The sequence below is a fragment of the Oenanthe melanoleuca genome, chromosome 26 (assembly GCF_029582105.1).
Source record: "Oenanthe melanoleuca isolate GR-GAL-2019-014 chromosome 26, OMel1.0, whole genome shotgun sequence".
Taxonomy (NCBI): Eukaryota; Metazoa; Chordata; class Aves; order Passeriformes; family Muscicapidae; genus Oenanthe; species Oenanthe melanoleuca.
The window spans coordinates 2277186-2293600 of NC_079359.1; the positions used below are offsets into that span (position 1 = coordinate 2277186).

At 53.2% G+C, this 16415-nt stretch overlaps 1 protein-coding gene across 1 annotated transcript; it reads left to right on the forward strand.

The window, feature by feature from the left end:
- The first annotated feature begins 1842 nt into the window (after positions 1 to 1842).
- On the forward strand, positions 1843 to 12114 carry FMOD (fibromodulin). Its single transcript, XM_056511543.1, has 3 exons — positions 1843 to 2270; positions 6626 to 7636; positions 10897 to 12114. The coding sequence occupies exons 2-3, from the start codon at positions 6640 to 6642 to the stop codon at positions 11046 to 11048; spliced, it is 1149 nt and encodes a 382-aa protein (XP_056367518.1). The 5' UTR covers positions 1843 to 2270; positions 6626 to 6639; the 3' UTR covers positions 11049 to 12114.
- The last annotated feature ends 4301 nt before the right edge of the window (positions 12115 to 16415 follow it).

The following is a 16415-nucleotide window of genomic DNA, read 5'->3' on the forward strand; positions in this document are numbered from 1 at the left end:
ACAAAGATTTTGCACTGGCTTCTCCATTAGTGTCGCGATATATCGTGGTTTCTTTCAAGCACAAATCCAGGGGACGCTGTCACGGATTTCCCAGGAATTTGCTCCCTGTTTTTGGAATCCATCATCCCAAAACCTCCACAACAGGAGGGGATGGAAAACCTCCCGCAGCTCCTTTCCCTGGGCTTTTCCTCCCTCCCCTTCCCTCTTTTCCCACTTTTCCCACTTTTCCCACTTTTCCCAATCCCCCTCGCTCCGGGCTGCGCGTTCCAGCCGCCTTTCCCTTCCCAAATATTCGGGATTTCCGGCCGGGTCCCTCCAAGCTCCCCGCGCGTCCCGCTCGGGATCCCCGCGGGCTCCCCGGGAGGATGTTTTGGATGGAATTTTCTGTGGAAAACAAGGAGAAAAGGAGGCCAGGGGGGAGCTGGCACCTGTGAGCTGCGCTAAATCATTGCAGGCTCCCGGGAGAGCGGCTGGAGCTGGGCAAGGGACGCTCAGGGCTCCTCCTTTTTCCTTTTCTTTTCTTTTCTTTTCTTTTCTTTTCTTTTCTTTTCTTTTCTTTTCTTTTCTTTTCTTTTCTTTTCTTTTTCCTTTCCTTTCCTTTCCTTTCCTTTCCTTTCCTTTCCTTTCCTTTCCTTTCCTTTCCTTTCCTTTCCTTTCCTTTCCTTTCCTTTCCTTTCCTTTCCTTTCCTTTCCTTTCCTTTCCTTTCCTTTCCTTTCCTTTTCCTTTTCCTTTTCCTTTTCCTTTTTCCTTTTTCCTTTTTCCTTTTTCCTTTTTCCTTTTCCTTTCCTTCCCTTTCCTGCCGGGCTGTGACAGCTCTGCAGGACCCCCCTGGGCCACAGGGATGAGCCCCAAAATCTCTTCCCAACCATGGGTCACCCTCAGGACACGCTCCTTGTCCTTGTCCTTGTCCTTGTCCTTGTCCTTGTCCTTGTCCCCCATTTCCACCCTGGCTGAGTATTGGTGGGATGGATGAGACCCCAAATCCTGGGGGATGGACGAGTCCCTAAATCCCAGGGGATGGGTGAGACCCCAAATCTCAGGGGAGGGGGGGGATGGATGAGACCCCAAATTCCATGGGACGGATGAGATCTCAAATCCCAGGAGAGGGCGATGGATGAGACCCCAAATCCCAGGACATGTATGAGACCCCAAATCCTGGGCGATGGATGAGACCCCAAATCCCACGGAATAGATGAGACCCCAAATCCCACGGAATAGATGAGATCCCAAATCCCACGGGATGGATGAGACCCCAAATCCCGGGAGAGGGGATGGATGAGACCCCAAATCCTGGGCGATGGATGAGACCCCAAATCCCAGGGATGAGACCTCCCAGTCCCATGGGATGGACGAGACCCCAAATCCCACGGGATGGATGAGATCCCAAATCCCACGGGATGGATGAGATCCCAAATCCCACGGAATGGATGAGACCCCAAATCCGGGGAGGGGGATGGATGAGACCCCAAATCCCGGGAGAGGGGATGGATGAGATCCCAAATCTGGGGTGATGGATGAGACCCCAAATCCCAGGGGACGGAAGAGACCCCAAATCCCAGGGATGAGACCCCCCCAGTCCCATGGGATGGATGAGACCCCAAATCCGGGATGGATGAACCCCCAGCCCCACGTGGATTTTCCCAGCCTGCAGAAATGCCAGCTTGGCATCCCCGCTCTGCCAAACCCGAAGACAAATTCCCGCTGTCACAGTGGCCCCTTTTTTAGGGAATTTATTTACTTTGGATGCTGCCTCCTTATCGTCCATGGAAATGTTTATCCCAAATATTTAACGGCAGCACTGCACAAACTGAGGCTTCCTGGGGAGCCCTCAGAGCAGGGCCGACTGCGAGTGAAAAATTCAGGTTAATTCCTTGTTTTCCCCAAAAAAAAAATCCCATCCTCAGCACCTCCAAAACCTGATATTCCCTAATCCGGCCTCCCTGATGAGAAACACAGAAAAACAACATCGCGATCCCGCTAAATCGTTCAGCAGAGCGAGCCTGCGAAGTGCCAGGGAGAGAAAAGACAGAGAGAGAGAGAGAGGGAGGAAAGAAATCGCAGGTTATTTATAACCAGGCAGCACCAGGGGCTCTCCAGTCTCTCCTGCAAAGCCGCGGCGCGGAGGTCACTCCCCAAAATCCCTGGCAGAACAATCAATATTTGCTCCGGGATCTGGGGCGGGCAGCGGCGCTGCGGCTCGGGAGCGGCACCCGCCCATGCTGCCGGTGCCACGGCACAGCCCCGAGCAGCACAGCAGGAGCGCGCCTCGGTGAGTCCCCGCTCCCCGGAGAGGGGTTTTTGTCGTTATTGTAATTATTTGGGGTTTTTTTTAATTTTATTTTGGTTTCCCGGTCACGGCAGGGGTGGCACAGCTGGAGAGAGGGAGATGCCAGGGAGGCGCTTCCCTCTCCTGCCCACTTCTCCCTGTGCCCATCTCCTTTCCCACCCACTTCTCCCTGTGCCCATCTCCCTTCCCACCCACTTTTCCTGATGTTCTTCTCCCTTCCCTCTTTTCCTGCTGCTCCTCTCCCATCCCATCCCATCCCATCCCATCCCATCCCATCCCATCCCATCCCATCCCATCCCATCCCATCCCATCCCATCCCATCCCATCCCATCCCATCCCATCTCCCCTCCTGCCCCTCTGCCAACTCCATGCCCACTTATCTGGGATCTGGACACCTTCCCCAATGTCCATCCATCCCATAAATCCCATATAAGCCCCATAAATCCCATCCCATGGATCCCATAAATTCCCATAAATTCCATCTCATGGATCCCATCCCATCCCATAAATCCCATCCCAGTTGGGAACTGGGCACTGGTCCCATGCCCAGCACAGCAGCACCGCCCTGACCCCATGGACGACCCCACAATCCTCACCCCAAATCCTTGGGATGAGGAGCTGACCCCCTGGCACAAGAGGGAATTTCCTCCAGGGATGGGGTTTTTCCCCCAGGAATGGAGTTTTTTCCCCCAGGAATGGGATTTTTTTCCCTCCAAGGATGAGGTTTTACCCCCAGAGATGTTTTCCCCCAGGAATGGGATTTTTGCCCCCCAGTGATGGAGTTTTTCCCTTAAGGATGAGGTTTTACCCCCAGGGATGGGTTTTTCACCCCAAGGATGGGGATTCCCCTCCCCACCCCACAGATGAGGTTTTCCCCCGGGAATGAGATTTCTGCCCCCAAGGATGGGGTTTTTGATGGGGTTTTTTCCTCCATGGATGTGATTTTTTTCCCCCCAAGGATGGGTTTCTTCCTCCATGGATGGGTTTTTCCCCCCAGGGATGTGATTTTTACCCCCAAGGATGGGTTTTCCTCCCAAGGATGGGATTTTCCCCCCAGGGATGGGATTTTCCCCCCATGGATGGGTTTTTTTTCCCCCCAAGGATGGGTTTTTCCCCCAGGGATGGGATTTTTCCCCCATAGATGGGTTTTTTTCCCCCAAGGATGGTTTTTATTCCCCCAGGAATGGGATTTTCCCCCCAGGGATGGGATTTTTCCCCCCAGGGATGGGATTTTTATCCCCAGGGATGGAATTTTCCCCCCAGGGATGGGTTTTTCCCCCCAGGGATGGGTTTTTTGCCCCCAAGGATGGGTTTTTCCCCCAGGAATGGGATTTTTCCCCCATGGATGGTTTTTTTCCCCCCAGGATGGGTTTTTTTCCCCCCAGGATGGGATTTTTTTCCCCATGGATGAGATTTTCCCCCCCAGGAATGGAATTTTTCCCCCATGGATGTTTTTTTTTCCCCCCAGGATGGGTTTTTTTCCCCCCAGGATGGGTTTTTTTCCCCCCAGGATGGGTTTTCCCCCCAGGGATGGGGTTTTGCCCCAAAGGAGGCCCCGAGAAGGGGCTGCCAAGAGAAGCTGCAGGCTGTGGTGTGAGGGCAGGCACAGAGCCCTGGAGCAGCAGCAGGAGGAGCAGGAGGAGGAGCAGGAACCCCTCTGCCCCTGCCAAGCTCCCCGTGGCACTCAGCATCCCTCACAACCCCACCCCGAGCACACAGAGCAGGAAACAGCAAAAAAATAAAATAAAATAAAATAAAATAAAATAAAAAAAAATCCAAAATCCAGGCTTTGCCAAACCAGCTCAACCCCTCTTTTTGCCATGCCAGGGTGGCAGGACAGGGTGGGGTTGGGGACACCACCAGGTGACCTCAGGGCCACCCCTGGCACGGCAAAACGAGGCCACAGAGCAGAACTGGCAGTGACACCATCCCAGCCACGTAGGATCCTCTCCTCACTCCCAGCAGCCAAATTCCTGGAGGGATTTCAAACTGCCTGGCTGCAGTGCACTCATTTATCCCAGGATGATTCCAGAGCTGGAATTCACCCACCTGGCCACAGGGTTTGCCTCATTCCCCGCTCTGGATGCAGCAGGAGATGTCTCCTCTCCCTGCTCACACTTTTTTTTTTTTAGAGGTTTCAGCTCCAAAAAAAAATCAGGATTTGTTTACCAGGATCTGCATCCTGAGTTTTTTTGTGGGGGAAGGGAGAGCTGGATGAAACCCACAGAGATTGCTGTCACCAGAGAGAGGAGCATAAATAGCTCCTTCAAAAGGCACCTCCAGCTCCTTCAAAAAAAAAAACAAAAAAAACTCCTGGAGTTCCCAAAATCTCCTCTCAGCCAGAGAATTCAAATTCCTTCTCCTCCCTCCCATGCAGAGCCACCTGGTGTGACCTCACACAGACCCCCACGTCCCCAGGGTGCAGCAGAGGGAAAAATGGGAATGGAATTTGTCAGAAATCAGGATCTCACAAGCAAATCTCCAGTGGGGTGGAGGTTTCTCCCAAATTTCCACTGGGATGGAGATTCCTCCCAAATCTCCTCTGGTTTCTCTCAAATTTCCACTGGGATGGAGATTCCTCCCAAATCTCCTCTGGTTTCTTTCAAATTTCCATTGGGATGGAGGTTTTTCCCAAATCTCCTCTGGTTTCTCCCAGATTTCCACTGGGATGGAGATTTTTCCCAAACCTCCACTGGTTTCCCCCAAACCTCTACTGGGATGGAGGTTTTTCCCAAATCTCCTCTGGTTTCTCCCAGATTTCCACTGGGATGGAGATTTATCCCAAATCTCCTCTGGTTTCTTTCAAATTTCCATTGGGATGGAGATTTATCCCAAATCTCCTCTGGTTTCTCCCAGATTTCCATTGGGATGGAGATTTTTCCCAAATCTCCTGTGGGTTCTCCCAAATTTCCACTGGAATGGAGGTTCCCCCCAAATCTCCACTGGTTTCTCACAAATCCCCACTGGGATGGAATTTTCTTCCAAATCTCCACTGGCTTCCCCCAAATCTCCATTGAGGATGAAGGTTCCTCCCAAATTTCCATTGGGGAAGGAATTCTCTCCCAAATCTCTGCTGGGATGGAGGTTCTCCCCAGATTTCCACTGGGATGGAGGTTTTTCCCAAATCTCCACTGGTTTCTCCCAAATCTCCACTGAAGACAAAAGATTCCCCCCAAATCTCCACTGGGATGGAAGTTTTTCCCAAATCTTCACCAGTTTTCCCCAAATCTCCACCGTTTTTTCCCAAATCTCCACCAGAGATGGAGGCTCCCCCCAAATCTCCACTGGGATGGAGGCCTTTCCCAAACCTCCAAAGTTTTTTCCCAAATCTCCACCAGGGATGGAGGTTCCCCCCAAATTTCCACTGGGATGGAGATTTTTCCCAAATCTTCACCAGTTTTCCCCAAGTCTCCACTGGATTTTCCCAAATCTCCACCAGAGATGGAGGCCTTTCCCAAATCTCCAAAGTTTTTTCCCAAATCTCCACCAGGGATGGAAGTTTTTCCCAAATCTTCACCAGTTTTCCCCAAGCCTCCACTGGTTTTTCCCAAATCTCCACCAGGGATGGAGTTTCCCCCCAAATCTCCACTGGGATGGAGATTTTTCCCAAATCTTCACCAGTTTTCCCCAAATCTCTAGTGTTTTTCCCCAAATCTCCATTGGGATGGGTGTTTTCCCCAAACCTCCACCGGTTTTTCCCAAATCTCCACTAGGATGGGTGTTTTTCCCAAACCTCCACCGGTTTTTTTCCCAAATCTCCACCGGGCTGGAGCTTCCTCCACGGTGACGAGGAGGAAGATCCAATAACCCCACACAGCAGAAGCGCCCACAGCCGGGGATTTCTGGGCTGGATTCCCTCCTCTCCCAAAATTTTTCCCAAATTTCCACTGGGATGGGTGTTTTTCCCAAATCTCCAAAGGTGTTTCCCAAATCTCCACCGTTTTTCCCAAATCTCCACCAGAGATGGAGTTTCCCCCCAAATCTCCACTGGGATGGAGATTTTTCCCAAATCTTCACCACTTTTCCCCAAATCTCCACCGGTTTTTCCCAAATCTCCACTGGGATGGGTGTTTTTCCCAAACCTCCACCGGTTTTTTCCCAAATCTCCACCAGGGATGGAGTTTCCCCCCAAATCTCCACCGGGATGGGTGTTTTTCCCAAATCTCCACCGGTTTTTTTCCCAATCTCCACCGGGCTGGAGTTTCCTCCACGGTGACGAGGAGGAAGACCCAATAACCCCGCGCAGCAGAAGCGCCCACAGCCGGGGATTTCTGGGCTGGATTCCCTGCTCTCCTCCTTCCCCAGCTCATCCTCCCTCCCCTTTCTGCCGCCCCCAGGTCCCTCCAGCGCCATGCCTTGGGCCACCACCGTGCTGCTGCTGCTGGCCGCGCTCTGCGGCTGCTGCCGGGGCCAGTACAACGAGGAGGAGGACCTGGCGTGGCTGCAGTACTACCTGCGGCAGTCCCGCGCCTCGTCCTACAACTACGTGCCCTACTACGAGGAGGAGAGCCCAGCCTACGCCTACTCCTACCCCTCGGCCACCGACAGCGAGCCCGAGCCCGAGCCCGAGCCGCAGCAAGCCGCGCCCTGGAGGTGTCCCCAGGAGTGTGACTGTCCCCCCAACTTCTCCTCGGCCATGTACTGCGACACCCGCAACCTGCGCTACCTGCCCTTCGTGCCCTCGCGGATGAAATACGTTTATTTCCAGAATAATCTCATCGCCTCCATCCAGGAGGGAGCTTTCGACAACGCCACCGAGCTGGAGTGGCTGGCGCTGCACAACAACCAGATCGGCAGCGAGAGGATGGGGAAGAGGGTTTTTGGGAAGCTGCGGCGCTTGGAGAGGCTCTACATGAACAACAACAACCTGACGCGGCTGCCCAGCCCGCTGCCGCGCTCGCTGCGGGAGCTGCACCTCTCCTACAACCACATCTCCAAGGTGCCTCCCAACGCGCTGGAGGGGCTGGAGAACCTCACGGCGCTCTACCTCAGCCACAACTTCATCTTCGAGATGGGAGCGTCCCTCAAGGGGCTCAGCTCGCTGATCCTGGCCGATCTGAGCTACAACAACCTCAGGAGGGTTCCCGACGGGCTGCCGGCCTCGCTGGAGCAGCTCTACCTGGAGTACAACTACATCAACGCCGTCCCCGACCATTATTTCCAGGTGTCGCCCCGGCTGTTGTACGTCAGGATGTCCCACAACAGCCTGACCAACCAAGGGCTCTCCAGCAACACCTTCAACAGCAGCAGCATCCTGGAGCTCGACCTGTCCTACAACCGGCTGCAGAAAATCCCGCGGGTCAACACCAACCTGGAGAACCTGTACCTGCAGGGGAACCAGATCAACGGTGGGTGGGCTGGGTGGGATTTGGGGTTTGTGAGTGTGGGGTGGGACGGGATTTGGGGTTTGTGAGTATGGGGTGGGGACTGGATCAGGGATTTGGGGTTTGTGAGTATGGGGTGGGGACTGGAGCTGGGATTTGGGGTTTGTGAGTATGGGGTGGGGGTTAGAGCTGGGATTTGGGGTTTGTGAGTATGGGGTGGGGACTGGAGCTGGGGTTTGGGGTTTGTGAGTATGGGGTGGGGACTGGAGCTGGGATTTGGGGTTTGTGAGTATGGGGGTGGGGGTTAGAGCAGGGGTTTGGGGTTTGTGAGTGTGGGGTGGGGGTTAGAGCAGGGGTTTGGGGTTTGTGAGTGTGGGGTGGGACGGGATTTGGGGTTTGTGAGTATGGGGTGGGGACTGGAGCTGGGGTTTGGGGTTTGTGAGTATGGGGTGGGGGTTAGAGCTGGGATTTGGGGTTTGTGAGTATGGGGTGGGGACTGGAGCTGGGGTTTGGGGTTTGTGAGTATGGGGTGGGGACTGGAGCTGGGATTTGGGGTTTGTGAGTGTGGGGTGGGGGTTAGAGCTGGGATTTGGGGTTTGTGAGTATGGGGTGGGACGGGATTTGGGGTTTGTGAGTATGGGGTGGGGACTGGAGCAGGGATTTGGGGTTTGTGAGTGTGGGGTGGGGACTGGAGCTGGGGTTTGGGGTTTGTGAGTATGGGGTGGGGACTGGAGCTGGGATTTGGGGTTTGTGAGTGTGGGGTGGGGACTGGAGCTGGGGTTTGGGGTTTGTGAGTATGGGGTGGGGACTGGAGCTGGGATTTGGGGTTTGTGAGTGTGGGGTGGGGACTGGAGCTGGGATTTGGGGTTTGTGAGTATGGGGTGGGGGTTAGAGCTGGGGTTTGGGGTTTGTGAGTGTGGGGTGGGACGGGATTTGGGGTTTGTGAGTATGGGGTGGGGACTGGAGCTGGGATTTGGGGTTTGTGAGTATGGGGTGGGGACTGGAGCTGGGGTTTGGGGTTTGTGAGTATGGGGTGGGGGTTAGAGCAGGGGTTTGGGGTTCCTGAGGATTTCTGAGAAAAAAAATGGGGATGGGGTTGGGAAAGCCATGGGGTGGGGGAAGGTGGAGCCATGGAGCTGGGATTTGGGGTTTGTGAGGATTTCTGAACAAGGAAGGGGGGCCGGGGTTGGGAAAGCCATGGGGTGGTGATGGGGCAGGGGCTGGAGCAGGAATTTGGGGTTTGTGAGCCATGAGGTGGTGATGGGGTTGAGGTTGCAGCAGGGATTTGGGGTTTGTGAGTATGGGGTAGTGGTTGGAGCAGGGATTTAGGGTTTGTGAGGATTTCTGAGCAAGGCAGAGGTGAAAGGGAAAGCCATGGGGTAGTGGTGGGGTGGGGGTTGTAGCAGGGATTTGGGGTTTGTGAGTATGGGGTGCTGATGGGGTCGGGGGTTTGGGGGTTGTGAGGATTTCTGAGCAAGGCAGGGGTGGGAGCTGCGCTCACAGGGCACCTGTGGATCCCTGCAGGGGATTTTGGGGGTTCTGGGGAGCCTGAGCATCCCCTGGGGGTGGAGAGGGCGGCAAGCAGGGGATGAAGCAGCTGGGGAGGGTCTGTGGGGTCAGGAGGGGGCGGAGCTGGGGGCAGAGCTGGGGGGTCCCCAAAATCACGCTGGGGACACGAAACAACTTGGGCAGTGCCAGCACAGGGGACAGGGTCAGCACAGGGGACAGGGACACTCCCAGTGCCAGCACAGGGGACAGGGACATTCTCTAATGCCACCACAGGGGACAGGGACACTCTCAGTGCCCCTCTGTCCCCTCCCCAGCCCCACCCGTGTCCCCAGAGCCCCCCGAGTGTCCCAGCCCGCAGCTTTGTCCCTCTCTGGAGCTCCCCGAGCTCCGATCCCGATCTCCCGCCAGCCCCGGCGCTCCCTCCCCTGCACACACAAATAAATAAAGGGAACAGATTGTTCCGGGGCTGCTATTTATAAAAACGGGCTGGGAAAATAAACCCCGAGCAAAAACTCCGGGGAAAACAAAAAAAAACAGGAAAAAAAATCCCGCCCTCACCTGCTGGGAACTGAGGGCAGGGATGGGATTGGGATGGGATGGGATGGGATGGGATGGGATGGGATGGGATGGGATGGGATGGGATGGGATGGGATGGGGATTGTAACAGTAATGGGAATAGGAACAGGAACAGGAACAGGAAAGGGAATGGGAATGGGAATAGGAATGAGAATGAGAATTGGGACAGGGAATGGGGATGGGGATTGTAACGGTAACGGTAATGGGAATAGGAACAGGAATGGGAATAGGAACAGGAATGGGAATGGGAACAGGAGTGGGAATGGGAATTAAGACGGGGAATGGGGATGGAATGGGAACAGGAGGGTGTCAGTGCAGCCATCAGCTGTTGCAGGGAAAGCACAGAGCCCGCAGCGCCAGCAGCGCAGACACGGGAACAGATTCCCCGGTGTTTGCTTTCCCAAGCCGGAGCTGCCGCCGTCTGCCCGCAAACAGCGCGGAGCCCCCGCCGGCTCCTCCTCCCCCTCCTCCTCCTCCTCTGCGGCTCCCGCCGACCTTCACAGCACCCCCAGAGCCGGGGGCGCTCCTCGAGCGCCCCTTCGGAGCATCCCGACCACGGTCGCGCCCCCTCCGCCCCACCGAGGGTCCCTCTGGGGGTGCAGCCCCCCAAATCCCAGCGTGGCTCCCCCAGCATCCCGCTGCCTCTTCCAGCAGCAGCCCGGCCTGGAGCTCTGCTGCCCTCTAGGCTCAAATCCTGCACCGAAAAAAAAAAAAAAACAAAAAAACAAAAAAAAACAAAAATCAATGTATTTTGGAGTTTGTTCCATCTCCCCCTTCCAAACTGGGCTGGAATTTCCCTGCCTGGCGCTGGAGGAGCGGAGAGGGGGCGGCTGGGATGGGGACAGCGACATCCCTGGCCCTGGACACGCTCCCACGGTGGCCAGGGGGGTCAGGGGATGGAGGCTGCAGCACAGACAGCCTCCAAAAAGAGGCTGGGAAGGCAAATCCCGATGGAAAATCCGGACGGAAAGCGATGTTTTCCATCCGACTCCACCCTCCGAGGGAAGTTCCCAAACCCTCCTGCCCCTGATTCCCACCAGGAATCCTTTTAGCTCGAGGGGCTGAGCCCGAACCCTCAGGATAAATCAGCCAATTTGGGCAGCTCCCATTTTTTTTCCTCCCACGGAGCGTTCCCCGCTAAAACCCAGCCCTTGGAGGAAAACTGTGGGGGTTTTATCTTCATCTCCTCTGCCCCGCAGAGTTCTCCATCAGCAGTTTCTGCTCCGTGGTGGATGTCATGAACTACTCGCGCCTCCAGGTGCTGCGGCTCGACGGCAACGAGATCAAGCGGAACGCGGTGCCCCCGGACGCGCCGCTGTGCCTGCGCCGGGCCACGGTCATCGAGATCTGAGCCCGCCCGCCACCCTCAGGACTTGTGTCCCCCGTTCCCAGGGATTCCCTCATCCCCGCTTTTCCATCCGCCTCGGCTTCGCAGCAGCGCGATTTTCCGGTTTTCCCGAAATTTTCCTATTTTTTTTAAATTTTTTTTCCAGGCAGATCTCAGCTCTGGTCGCTCTCTGAGCCCCCGTCCCACAAAGTGTTGTGCTCGCTGTCACCTCCTGTCCCGGATTGGGGCACAGCAGGGATGGGGCTCATCCCACCCAATTCCAATCCCGACCCCAAAACCCATCCCAAAATCAGATCCGGGCCAGCAATCCCCGGAAGGATCATCCAAGGGGTTGGGAGCTGCAGGAGTGAAAGGGTTAAAGGTCTCCAAGCTGGAGGATTCCTCAGTTTGGGATGAGGAAGAGCAAATCCATCATTTCCCTTCATTTTTCTCCCTTTTCCATCAACTTGCTCCAGAATTCAGGGTGAGAAATCCTAAAGGAGAAAAACCCTAAAGGGGAAAAACCCTAAAGGAGAAAAATCCTAAGGGAGAGAAACCCTAAAGGAGAAAAACCCTAAAGGGGGAAAACCCTAAAGGAGAAAAATCCTAAAGGAGAGAAACCCTAAAGGATAAAAAACCTAAAGGAGAGAAACCCTAAAGGAGAAAAAACCCTAAAGGAGAGAAACCCTAAAGGAGAGAAACCCTAAAGGAGAAAAACCCTAAAGGAGAGAAACCCTAAAGGAGAGAAACCCACCCTGGGGTCAGAGGGATGTGGAGGGATCCCAAATCTTCCCCCCAAACCCCTGGATCAGGGCAGGACGGGGAAAATCAATCCCAGCCCCCCGGGATATCCCAATTAAAACCCCAAAAAGAACCACAGAACCACCTTGGAACCCCCTAAAAACCCCAAATTCCCCAACTCCGGCTGAGTTTGAGGAGAGAAGGAGCAGCTGAGCTTTGGGGGTCACCCGGACCCTCCGCGTTCTTCCTGCATGCAAAAAACGTTTAAAAAAAACCCAAAAATCCCATAATTTCACCAGCATGAACTGTAAACCCCAAACCCATCAATAAAACCCTTCCAGTAGCTGCAGCCAGCGCGTCCCGGGAGCGGAAGGAGCCCCGAAGTTTTTTCTCTCCTTTTCTCCGGATGGTTTTCCAGCCAAAATCCAGGCGGGAATTGCCGTCTAGTGGCTGCGGCGGGAATGGCACCGAGTTTTCCCGAGGAGTTCCCGAATTTCCCCGGGAAAAAATATCAAATGTCCATGGAAAAGGGGCAGGGAGAGTGGGACTGATGGGATTTCCCTGGGAAAATATCAAATATCCATGGAAAAGGGGCAGGGGGAGTGGGACTGATGGGATTTCCCCGAATTTCCCCGGAAAATATCAAATATCCATGGAAAAGGGACAAGGGGAGTGGGACTGATGGGATTTCCCCGAATTTCCCCGGGAAAATATCAAATATCCATGGAAAAGGGGCAGGGGGAGTGGGACTGATGGGATTTCCCCGAATTTCCCCGGGAAAATATCAAATATCCATGGAAAAGGGGCAGGGGAGTGGGACTGATGGGATTTCCCTGGGAAAATATCAAATATCCATGGAAAAGGGGCAGGGGGAGTGGGACTGATGGGATTTCCCCGAATTTCCCCCGGGAAAATATCAAATATCCATGGAAAATGGGCAGGGGGAGTGGGACTGATGGGATTTCCCTGGAAAAATATCAAATATCCATGGAAAAGGGGCAGGGGGAGTGGGACTGATGGGATTTCCCCGAATTTCCCCTGGAAAATATCAAATATCCATGGAAAAGGGGCAGGGGGAGTGGGATTGATGGGATTTCCCTGGGAAAATATCAAATATCCATGGAAAAGGGGCAGGGGGAGTGGGATTGATGGGATTTCCCCGGGAAAATATCAAATATCCATGGAAAAGGGGCAGGGGGAGTGGGACTGATGGGATTTCCCTGGGAAAATATCAAATATCCATGGAAAAGGGGCAGGGGGAGTGGGACTGTTGGGATTTTTTTTTCTGGGTGTTTTCCTGCCCTTCTCCCAATATTCGGTCCTGAGGATTTTTAGCGGCTGAGATGGGGGAATGTTAAAAATAAAGGGGAAAAAAAAATAAATAGGAATTTCACGTGGAAGGAAGTAGAAAGTGGAATTTCCCAAGGTGGGAGCAGGCGGGGAAGAAGAGGCTGCAGGATTTGGGATTCCAAAAAACTCCAATCAAAGGGGTTGGGGAGAGGACTTTAGGGAGCCCAAATCCCATAATTTTATAGGATCTGGAAAGGACACCCCAGAGGGAGGAACTAAAGGGGTTGGGAAGGTTTTAGGGAGCCCAAATCCCATAATTTCCATGGGATCTGGGATGGACACTCCAGAGGGAGAATCAATGGGTTTGGGGAGTTTTTGGGGAGACAAATCCCATAATTTCTGAGAAATCTGGGAAGGACACTCCAGAGGGAGCAACCAAAGGGATTGAGGAGTTTTTAGGGAGACAAATCCCATAATTTCCATGGGATCTGGGATGGACACTCCAGAGGGAGGAATCAATGGGGTTAGGGAGTTTTTGGGGAGACAAATCCCATAATTTCTGAGAAATCTGGGAAGGACACTCCAGAGGGAGCAACTAAAGGAGTTAGGAAGGTTTTAGGCAGACAAATCCCAAAATTTCCATGGGATTTAGGATGGACACTCCAGAGGGAGGATCAAAGGGATTGGGGAGTTTTTGGGGAGACAAATCCCATAATTTCTGAGGGATCTGGGATGGACATTCCAAAGGGAGGAATCAAAGAGATTGGGGAGTTTTTGGGGAGACAAATCCCATAATTTCCGAGGAATCTCGGCAGGGAACAACCCGAACCCAGGAGCTCCAAAGCTCCTCCAGCAGCTGCTGGATCCAGGCGGGGCTGGGAATTCCTGGGAATTCAGGACACACCCCCCCCTCTCCCCAAAATCCAGGACAAAAATGAGGAGGAAACCCCAAACCCTGGAGGCTGGAGGGGGTTTTGGGGACACAGACCCCAAAAATCCCTTTGGGGTTGTGGGGCTCTGCTGGGGGGGGTGTCAAACCCAGCAGCTCCCACTGGGGGCCCAGCAGGATTTTTCCAGAACCCCCAGATTTTATTCCTGAAACCCCCAGATTTTTTTTCCCCTGAAAAATCCCAGATTTTCCCCTGAAAATCCCAGATTCTTCCCCGAAACCCACAGACTTTTCCCTGAAAAATCCCAGATTTTCCCTGAAAATCCCAGAGATTTTTCCCTGAAAACCCCAGAGATTTTTCCCTGAACCCCCCACAGATTTTTTCCCTGAAAAATCCCAGATTTTTCCCTGGAAATCCCAGAGATTTTTCCCTGAAACCCCCACAGATTTTTCCCTAAAACCTCCAGATTTTTCACTGAAAACCCCAGAGATTTTTCCCTGAAAATCTCAGATTTTTCTCTGAAGCCCCCACATATTTTTCCCTGAAAACCTCCAGTTTTTTTCACTGAAAACCCCAGAGATTTTTCCCTAAAACCCCCCAGATTTTCCCCTAAAACCCCCCATATTATTACCCTGAAACCCCCACAGATTTTTCCCAATAACCTCCCAGATATTCCCCTGAAAACGCCAGTTTACTCCTGAAAATTCCAATTTTTTTCCCTGAAACCCCTCGGATTTTCCCCTGAAAATCCCAGATTTCTCCAGAACCCCCCAGATTTTTCCCTGAAAACCCCCCAGATTTTTCCCTGTAAACCCCAAACTCCACCTTTACTCCTTTCCACATTCCCCCCTTAAATTCTCCACCTCCCCTTGCTTTTTTTTTTTTTTTTCCTCCTCTTTTTCATCCTCCCTCCCTCAGATCCAACACTTCCCAGACTGTTTGTAAACATTCCCTTTAGGATGTTTCCTCAGGAAGTGCAAATTTCTGCTGAGGAATAAAAACACTCTCCAAATATTTTCCTTTGGAGAAGCACAAAAAAAAAAAAAATTATAATTATAAAAAAAAAATCCAAAAAAAAAGCAGCGAGGGCTCATCCCAGCTCTTCCAAAGGGATCCAGGATGGGCAGAACCCACAAAAACGGGGATTTAATTTTGGATTTAACCCAAAATTCGGCCGGAGGGGGATGGGGGATAAAGGAACAAGGCCGGGAGAGGGTGGGGACGGTAATTAAAGTTGATAATTAATAATCAACTGCCGGGATCCGGCCGCAGCAGCTGGGGAGAGATAAAGGAACAGCAGGAAAAAAATCCCGAGTGGGGAAACCCCTGGAATGGGGGATGAGGGATCCCAAAATTGAGCTGGGATTTGGGATTTGGGGGTTTTGGGGTCTCCCCACCCGCTTTAGGAAAATGAGGAGCTTCCACCTCTAAGACCCCAATATTTATGGGGAGCACGAGGAAAATCCTTCTCCCCAAATCCCACCCAGCAGCGTTTTGGGTGTAGAGGGAGAGAGATTTGGGCAGGAAATTCCCGATCTCTTAATTCTAACCAGGAGTAAAACAGAGCTGGGATTTTGGGGTTTTGGGTCTCTTTATCTACCTTGGGATGATGCTCACCCCTCTGAGACCCCAAACTTTTTGGGGATACTGTGGGGAATGTCCTGCTCCCCACACACCCCACAGGCAGAGTTTTGGGAATGGGGGGAGCAGGAAAATCCCGATCTGTTAATTCCTCACCAGGAGTAAAACAGAGCTGGGATTTTTGGGGTTTTGTCTCTTTCCACCCACTCTGGGATGGTGCTCACCCCTCTGAGACCCCAAACATTTTGAGACCCCAAACACGGGGAATGTCCTGCACCCCACACACCCCACAGGCAACATTTAGGGAATGGGGAGAGAAATTTGGGAAGGAAAAATCCTGATTTGTTAATTCCTCACCAGGAATAAAACTGAGCTGGGATTTTGGGATTTGGGGTCTCTTTACCCACCCTGGGAAGATGCTCCCCCTCCTCTGATACCCTAAACATATTTTGGGGATACTATGGGGAACGCCCTGCTCCCCACACACCCCATAGGCAACATTTAGGGAATGGGGGAAGTTTGGGCAGGAAAATCCTGATTTGTTAACTCCACACTGGGAGTAAAACAGAGCTGGGATTTTGGGATTTTGGCTCTTTCCACCCACCCTGGGATGGTGCTCACCCCTCTGAGACCCCAAACTTTTTGGGGAAATTATGGGGAACGTCCTGCTCCCCACACACCCCACAGGCAGAGTTTTGGGAACGGGAGGGAGAGATTTGGGCAGGAAATTCCCGATCTGTTCAGCTCCCATTCTCGCGTCCCCTTTTGTTCCCCCGGCCATCTGTCCCTCTGCACGTGCCACAAATATCCAGCCGGGCTTTGTCTCTGCCCCAAAAGGCAGCGGGGCCCCCTGAGCCCCCCAAAAGCTGCACAGCCATGGGGGGGGTCT